Source organism: Oncorhynchus nerka, linkage group LG9a, assembly GCF_034236695.1.
Source record: "Oncorhynchus nerka isolate Pitt River linkage group LG9a, Oner_Uvic_2.0, whole genome shotgun sequence".
Classification (NCBI taxonomy): Eukaryota; Metazoa; Chordata; class Actinopteri; order Salmoniformes; family Salmonidae; genus Oncorhynchus; species Oncorhynchus nerka.
The window spans coordinates 52,706,372-52,715,516 of NC_088404.1; the positions used below are offsets into that span (position 1 = coordinate 52,706,372).

At 42.6% G+C, this 9,145-nt stretch overlaps 1 protein-coding gene across 2 annotated transcripts in view; it reads left to right on the forward strand.

Moving 5' to 3' along the window:
• Positions 1 to 6,382, forward strand: part of LOC115134508 (protein inscuteable homolog) — a 100,265-nt gene extending 93,883 nt beyond the window's left edge. For both annotated transcript variants that reach the window (XM_029668550.2, XM_029668552.2), the window contains exons 12-13: positions 1,432 to 1,508; positions 4,859 to 6,382. In XM_029668550.2, coding sequence (XP_029524410.1) covers positions 1,432 to 1,508; positions 4,859 to 4,987 — 206 coding nt within the window. In that variant the 3' untranslated portion in view covers positions 4,988 to 6,382. The remainder of the gene's footprint in view (positions 1 to 1,431; positions 1,509 to 4,858) is intronic.
• Positions 6,383 to 9,145: the final 2,763 nt, after the last annotated feature.

Consider the following 9,145-nt stretch of genomic DNA (forward strand, 5'->3'; position numbering starts at 1 on the left):
CTTGCTTGCTCCACCCCCGAGCCTTATATGGACTTCAATAACCCAGGGAGTGCTTGGGGATAAAGGACGGAGCGGCCTGCACAAAGGGGCAGAGAATGGGAGAGGGTGTGAGAAGAGACAACTATCTGTCTGATTACCCCCACTGTGTACCCAACCAGTTTGGCTGAGGACCTGAGTTTTAGGATTACCCCTGGAGAATGGAACGGACAACGAAAACGGATTTTGGACTGTGAAATGGTTGGTGAATTCCCCCCTTTTCCCCACTGTGCCAAACACCAAATGTTGCATTCTAGTTGTGCTCCTTGGGCGTGTTTGGTTATTGAACTTGGTGATGTGGACACCCCACACCCTTGAACCTGCTACAATATGTAAACATAGTTAAAGTGTCATTATTTAAAGTGACTAGTGATCCATTTATTAAAGTGGCCAATGATTTGAGTCTGTATGTAGGCAGCAGCCACTCAATGTTAGTGATTGCTGTTTAACAGTCTGATGACCTTAAGATAAAAGCTGTTTTTCCAGTCTCTCGGTCCCAGCTTTGATGCAGCTGTACTGATCTAGCCTTCGAGATTGTAGCAGGGTGACCAGGCAGTGCCTCGGGTGGTTGTTGTCCTTGATGATCTTTATGGCCTTCCTGTGACATATAGTGCTGTAGGTGTCCTGGAGGGCAGGTGGTTCGCCCCCGGTGATGCGTTGTGCAGACCGCATCGCCCTCTGTGGTTGAGGGCGGTGCAGTTGCCGTACCATGCGGTGATGCAGCCCGACAGGATGCTCTCAATTGTGCATCTGTAAAAGTTTCAGGTTTTTAGATGACAAGCCACATTTCTTCAGCCTCCTGAGGTTGAAGAAGTGCTGTTGCACCTTCTTCACCACACTGTCTGTGTGGGTGGACCATTTCAGTTTGTCTGATGTGTATACAGAGAAACTTGAAGCTTTTCACCTTCTCCACTACTGTCCCATCAATGTGGATAGGGGGGTGCTCCCTCTGCTGTTTCCTGAAGTCCACAATCATCTCCTTTGTTTTGTTGAGTGAGCGGTTGCTTTCCTGACACTACACTCAGAGTGCCCTCACCACCTCGCTGTAGGCTTGTGGTTGTTGGTAATCAAGCCCACTACTGTTGTGTGTGTTGTCTGCAAATTTGATGATTGAGTTAGAGGCGTGCATGGCCACACAGTCATGGGTGAACAGGGAGTACAGGAGGGGACTGAGTACGCACCCTTGTGGGGTCCCAAGTAATGTTTGTGGACACTGCATTAAGGATAAACGCTCAATCGGAAATGACCTTAAATTTGAATTGCGCTATACTGCGGATCTTCGGTGATATGGATTGAATCCAGCCCTAAATCACAGTAATCAAAGGAACTTTATGTGGATCAATCAGCAACACAAACTAACCATGCTAAACTAACCATGGTCTTCCATTTCTCCAGCTGTTCCTCGACTAATCGAACTGTGTCGCTCACCAGCCGAGAGGAACAACAGCGACTCTGTACTGGTTGCATGTCTGGTATGTACTAGATCTTTGAGTATGTGTTAGTATGATTGTCTGTGTACAATAGTGATATTCCTGAGAATGTGTTTGAATGTGTATTTTATGTACATTTTTAAAGCATCTGCTATGTATATTTCCCATATACCTGTACTGCACTCTGATGTAATATCTTTCCAGGGCATAGTGCATAAGTGTAGCTAATTACTTAGATGTAAGTAATGAGAGGTTGATGTCCATGGGGCAAAGTTGAAAGACACTGCAGTCCTTGCATCTGAACCAGTCTTCTCATTATAAGGAGATCCCACTATGTAGCCGGGTATGCTTAAATAGGCACATATCATACATATTCCTGTTCATCCTTTATCATTCAGTCAGCCTGCTCATAATTGATAAGGCCAGATCACAGGCTAGATAAAGAACTCTTTAGATCTGTGTATAAGAGTCATAGGCTTAATTAAGACTGATGGATGGCTCTTGTACATAAGGGCTCTCTCCTTCACTGTTTTATAGTGTTTGCTATAAGCAAATCAATTTAATAGGCACATTTTTTTTATCGTTATCGCTAGGGGTAAAATTGAGATATTGTAGGTCTTGAACCATTCTTCAAAGAGGGTTGGCTTTCAGAGATAATGTTGTTAACTGATATGTAAATATGTGGTATTCCCCTGCTGTAGAACTGTAATTTTGTTTCATACTGCCATGCTCCCTCTGTTTTAATGCAGAATACGGAAGCAGTCATGCACTGCAGAGTCAGTCAATCCTCAGCCCACCAGCAAGTAGCTGAATTATTTACAGTGTCTTCGGAAAGTATTCAGACCCCTTGACAATTTCCACATTTTGTTAGTTTACAGCCTTTCCCCTCATCAATCTACACACAATACCCCATAATGACAAAGCAAAAAAAAACGGGTTTGCTAATATCACATTTACACAGGTATTCAGACCCTTTACTCAGTATGACAGTAAAAGCTTGGCACACCTGTATTTGGGGAGTCTCTCCCATCTCTGCAGATGCTCTCAAGCTCTGTCAGTTTGGATGGGGAGCATTGCTACACAGCTATTATCAGGTCTGTCCAGAGATGTTAGATCGGGGGCAAGTCCGGGCTCTGCCTGGGCTACTCAAGGACATTCAGAGTCTTGTCCTGAAGCCACTCCTGCATTGTCTTGGCTGTGTGCTTAGTGTCATTGTCCTGTTGGAAGGTGAACCTTCACCCTAGTCTGAGGTCCTGAGCGCACCGGAGCAGATTTTCATCAAGGATCTCTCTGTACTTTGCTCCGTTCATCTTTGCCTCAATCCCGACTAGTCTCCCAGTCCCTGCCGCTGAAAAACATCCTCACAGCATGATGCAGGGATGGTGTCAGGTTTCCTCCAGACGTGACACTTGGCATTCAGGCCAAAGAGTTCAATCTTGGTTTTATGAGAGAATTTTGTTTCTCATGGTCTGAGAGTCTTTACACGAAACCCAAACCGGCTGCGCGTGTGCGCCATCGTGCATAAATGTATTTTGTTCCCCCACACCAAACTCGATCACGACATGCAGGTTAAAATATCAAAACAAACTCTGAACCAATGACATTAATTTGGGGACAGGTCAAAAAGCATTAAACATGTATGGCAATTTAGCTAGCTAGCTTGCACTTCCTAGCTAATTTGTCCTATTTAGCTAGCTTGCTGTTGCTAGCTAATTTGTCCTGTGATATAAACTTTTACCTGAAATGCCCAAGGTACTCCTACAATTAGTCCACACATAAAATGGTCAACCGAATCGTTTCTAGTCATGTCTCAACCTTCCAGGCTTTTTCTTCTCTTGACTTTATATTGCGATTGGCAACGTTCATAAATTAGGTGCATTACCGCCACTGACCTCATTCGTCTTCAGTCACCCACGTGGGTATAACCAATGAGGAAATGGCACGTGGGTACCTGCTTCTACAAACCAATGAGATGGGAGAGGCAGGACTTGCAGCGCGATCTGCATCAGAAATAGAACCAATTTCTATTTTAGCCCTTGGCAACGCAGACACTTGTTGGCGCGCGCGAGCAGTGTGGATGCAATAATTGAATAAGATGAATTTCTAAATTTATTTTGACGCGCTCGTGGTGTGGTCAGCCTATTAGGTGCCTTTTGGCAAACTCCAACCAGGCTGTCATGTGCATTTTCACTAAGGATTGGCTTCCGTTTGGCCGCTCTACCATAAAGACCTGATTGGTTGAGTGCTCCCATCTCGACATAGGAACTCTAGAGCTCTGTCAGAATGACCATTGGGTTCTTGGTCACCTCCCTGACCAAGACCCTTCTTCCCTGATTGCTCAGTTTTGGTACCCTTCCCCAGATCTGTGCCTCAACACAATCCTGTCTCGGAGCACTAAGGACAATTCCTTCGACCTTTTGGCTTGGTTTTTGCTCTGACAGGACTTTATATAGACAGGTGTGTGTGTGCCTTTCCAAATAATGTATGTTACCACAGGTGGACTCCAATCAAGTTGTAGAAACATCAAGGATGATCAATAGAAACGGGATGCACCTGAGCTCAATTTCGAGTCTCATAGCAAAGTGTCTGAATACTTATGTAAATACGTTGTTTTTTAAAAATATATATTTTCCAAAAATTCTGAACCAGTTTTTGCTTTGTCATTATGGGGTATTGTGTAGATTGCTGATGTTTATTCTTTTATTTAATCCATTTTAGAATAAGGCTGTAACATAACAAAATGTGGAAAAAGTCAAGGGGTCTGAATACTTTCAGAAGGCACTGTATATCTGCGAATCAGCCATATCTAGTTCTATAGTCTATTGACCTACAGGTAACTGCCAAAATAAAGGAAACACTTGAGTAAATGATGGATACAAAGTATATTGAAAGCAGGTGCTTCCACACAGGTGTGGTTCCTGAGTTAATTGAGCAATTAAGTGCCATGTATAAATATGTCATTTATTTTGGCTACCATGGCTAGAAGAAGAGATCTGTGACTTTGAAAGAGGGGTCTTAAAAGAGCATAGTGGGTTTAAAGGTTGTGTGTCTCAGTCACCAGATCTCAACCCAATTGAACACTTACTCGAGGTTCTGGAGAAGTGCCCGAGACAGCGTTTTCTACCACCATCAACAAAACAACAAATTATGGAATTTCTCGTGGAAGAATGGTGTCGCATCCCTCCAATAGAGTTCCAGACACTTGTAAAATCTATGCCAAAGTGATTTGAAGCTGTTCTGGCGGCTCGTGGTGGCCCAACGCTCATTTTGTCAGTTACCTGTGTATTTATAATGATCAATCTTATTTTATGCTATGTCATGTGCTATAGTGCAGTCATTGGAATAGGTGTTGAGTGTCTTCACTGATCCATTCCTCTCCTTGTGCTTTGCAGGCTGCCCTGAGGAGGCTGGCGGCAGGGTGTCCAGACAGCATTGAAGCCGCCGACCACCAGCAGCTGATCAAGCCCAGACTGGTGGACTCTTTCTTGCTGTGCTCCAACATGGAAGAGAGCTTTGTATAGGAAGATCCAGAGCAGAGGGGTTGGGTGCTCAGCAGTGGAGGCTGCTGTCGGGGAGGTCGCCTCATAGTAATGTCTGGATTGGAGGAAATGGAATGGTATCAAACATGTGTTTGACTCCGTTCTGGACATTATTATGAGTCGTCATCTCTTCAGCAGCCTCCACTGGTGCACAGGTACTGGGGTAGTCGCAGTGAGCTTTTGCTTCAGCCTGAGACTTAAAAACACAGACAAAGGAAGGGTTGATGAAATCAGTCCCTATATCCCAAAGCAACGCCTTGACTGTTTACCAAAAAATCTGAGCATGAACGGAATTTCCGTTAGTCATTTCAGAACTTCCATTCTCAGAGTACAAAACATCAAAATTCGAGGACAAGCTGGTAAGCTAAAATAATGTACATGATGGAAGCATTCATGAATTAGTACCAAAATCTCCTTAAGTGTTTTTAACACCCACAGTGTACATATGGGACCATCATTCAACCAAGTGTTAAAAAGTCAGTGCGTGTTGGAACTTTACAAAGTTACCCATAATGAATCAAGAGCTGTTTTTAAAGTGCTAGGCTCCTAACACTGTGGGTGCTAGAAATGAAATTCAAAGTGACAGATAATGAACCAAGAACACTTTAAAGGTAGACTCAGCGATATGACGTAGAAGCGGAACGTAAACAGCGTTGAAGCGCGAGGCTCAACTTTTCCACTGTTCTGGTGCCCTGGCTACCACATTGTGAACAACCTGAAGTGAACCTGTGCAAATGTGCAGAAACTGTGTGACTGTATAGTCCAGCATCTTGCTCATCTCAATATCTGAGGTGCTGCTCGTTGCAACATAGTTTCACCGAGTCTACCTTCTAAAGTGTCAGGCTCCCAACACACTGTAGGTGTTGGAAATGAACAGCTTGTTGGTCAGTTCCTTCATCATTTTAAATCAGTCAGTTTGTCAAAGATTTCACTGACGGTCTATTTTACATCTTGTCAGCTGCCAATTTAATCAGTTGTTAATATATTAGAAATGACTATTGTGCCCTGTTACTTTCAGATAAGAATTTGTATAATGAGTTTGTGGCACAAACAGTATATTGTCAAGGTATTTGATTACATGATCTAATTAAACCTCCCTAGTTCAGAGGAGTTAATAAAATAGGTTACTGTTTGGAGCGGAAGACGACTCCTGAAGTAGGTTTATCTGGCAACAAAGTTCTTTGAAATTGATCATATTGTATTTTACAATCTCGCCTTGGATCTCAAACATTGTATTTGCTACTAAGAAACGTAAATGGAACGTAAAACACAATATCTGCAGTGAAACTGTTTTAAAAAAAGATATATATTTAAAAAATAAATGACATTGTATAGCATGCATATACTGTAATAAAGGGAGCACATCTTTTAATGGAATGTTGTTTTTGTTTGTTACTGTCAAGACATGTATCCATTCAGGAACTGACTCCATTGAAACTCGGCTTCACTACTGTGCTAATGTGACCAGAAAAAACTATGAAGAACAAGTGTAACATGCCACGCCAAAGCTAGAACTTGGCTCATCAAAGCGAGACCATGTCACAGGAGATGACTGTTCAATTATTAATGATGCATTATATCCCTTCATAAGGCCTAATGAGGGCCCAAGGTCTGGAGCCACGCCTCTCTCACGAGAGCTGCTACACCGCCAGACATACAAGATCGAATCGTACTACAGCGGCTCTGGCGCTTGTCAGATGTGGCAGGGCTTGGGAACTATTACAGACTACAAAGGGAAGCACAGCTGAGAGTATGGGAGAAATTATATACATATATGGAGGAACATAAATACTGTAACACAAGAGAGAGATACACTTATAGAGTGCATTTGCCATTCTGGTAAAATACATTGTCTATTGTATAGGAGAGGGGAACAGAGGAGGACATAGATGTATAGTCTGCTGATCTTAGACAACCACATGAAGAGAAGGCGACACATAGGCGCCTAGGATAGCTGGACATACAAAGGTCAGAGGGATATACAAAGGAGGGGGTCAGCCAAATGACCAACTGATGGATTATAGACATAGCTCACATATTTTTAGGACATGGAGATGCTGAAGGAATGACAGAGGAGACACATAGTCTGCTGATCCGAGATAAAGACACACATTGAGCTAAGTGCAGGGACAAAGCAAGCCTATAGCATAGAGGAATGTATGGTATTTTTAGTATAGCTGGACACGCTAAAAACAGAGGAGACACATAGTCTGCTGACCCTAGATAACACACAAAACAGGAGAACGCATTAAGCTGAGTGCAGGGAAAAAGCAAGGGTCTTGTCATCATTATAATCTGACGGAAAGCAGATATGGGCGTTATTGGGCTGAACAAGCAGGATGCACGGATTGGGATGTAACTTCATTTGCATGTGGGATGGACTGATGTGTGTATAAATCAGAGCGGGTGCTCTGAAAAAGGTGTGTGTTCCGCGGACCACTCCGGCTTGCGATACTTTTGTATTAAAAGTCTATTAAATTCACCAGTTCTTGTAAGCGTCATATTTGAACCGATTTTCCACGACAAGAGCTGCCCAGTGACGCGAGCCTACCAGACAAGCTAAATTACTTTTATGCTCGTTTCGAGGAAAATAACACTGAAAATGGCATGAGAGCACCAACTGTTCCGGAAGACTGTGTGATCACGCTCTCCGCAGCCGATGTGAGTAAGACCTTAAAACTGCTCAACATTCACAAGGCCGCCGGGCCAAAAGGATTACCAGGACATGTACTGTGAGCATGCACTGACCAACTGACCAACTGGTGTTTTCACTGACATTTTCAACGTCTCCCTGTCCGAGTCTGTAATGCCAACATGTTTTAATCAGACCACCATAGTCCCTGTGCCCAAGAACACTAAGGTAACCTGCTTAAATGACTACCGACCCGCAGCACTCACGTCTGTAGCCATGAAGTGATTTGAAAGGCTGGTCATGGCTCACATCAACACTATCATATTTTACTGCTGCTCTTTAATTACTTTTTACTTTTATCTCTTATTCTTATCTGTATTTTTTTTAAACTCCGTTGTTGGTTAGGGGCTCATAAGTAAGAATTTCACTGTAAGGTCTACTACACCTGTTGTACTCAGCATTTCACTCTAAGGTAACCTGTTGTATTCGGTGCATGTGATTAATAACATTTGATTAGATTACATGTCTCCAAAACAGCAGTTAGCCACTGATTCCTACAAAACCACTCATTGTTGAATTTGCGATTTCCAACTTGTTGTGTAATGTCCAATGGCCGATGAGCACCGATACGTTTTATCTATAATTTCTCTTCATATGACAAGGTTTGAAAAGGATTTGCCAGTAGATTGATGACTTCATTCTCGATTATGACTGCTTGTCTAGATTTTGATGTAACGTGATTTGATGTCATTTTATCCATGGCCAATGACCTTGAGCCTTCATTGATCGGCACTACTAATGTAACTCTATGGCAGCAGCCAAGATGCTTGAATTTTCGAGCTCTCCCCATAGAATTTGCGGTGACGTAGTGTCCCCATGACTGACAGAACACTGAGCCAATCACGGCACAACTAGAGAACATTAACAACCCCTACGCTCTGTGTTTTCCACTGGCTGCCCCATCACCACAGAGAGCAATGAGCTAGGCTGAAACACCTGCATTTTGGAGCTGCCTTACTCAAGAAAGCAAACAAGTGACCATATTTGTAAGGTTATAGAAGTACATCGGGCCGTTTCTTTCTGCCGATGCAAATTTAAATAAATGTATACAAAATTACCCGATTAGGTCATTTTAAATATTATTATTATACATTTTATACATACAAATTATACCCATCCACAGTTTTTAATGCTGATCAATTGCCTTGCGCAAAGTATCAAAATACTAAAATACTACTTAAACAGGAAAGACTCAAAGAATTATATTAAAATGTTCATTAAAAAAATTGATCACAGAAACAATGAGAAGTAGTTTGATGTCTATTGTCTATTTAAGCTTTCTTTATATTTAAGCTCTGGTAGGCATTCAGTTTTCTCCATCACTCCTCCAAGGTCTGGTCACTTCTCACTCGCTCTCTCCTTTTTCTCCATCCATGTCTGTCTCCACATCAGGAACTTCAGAATGTCTGCGACGCACATCACCTTTGTAAATATCAGCTAGAGAGAAA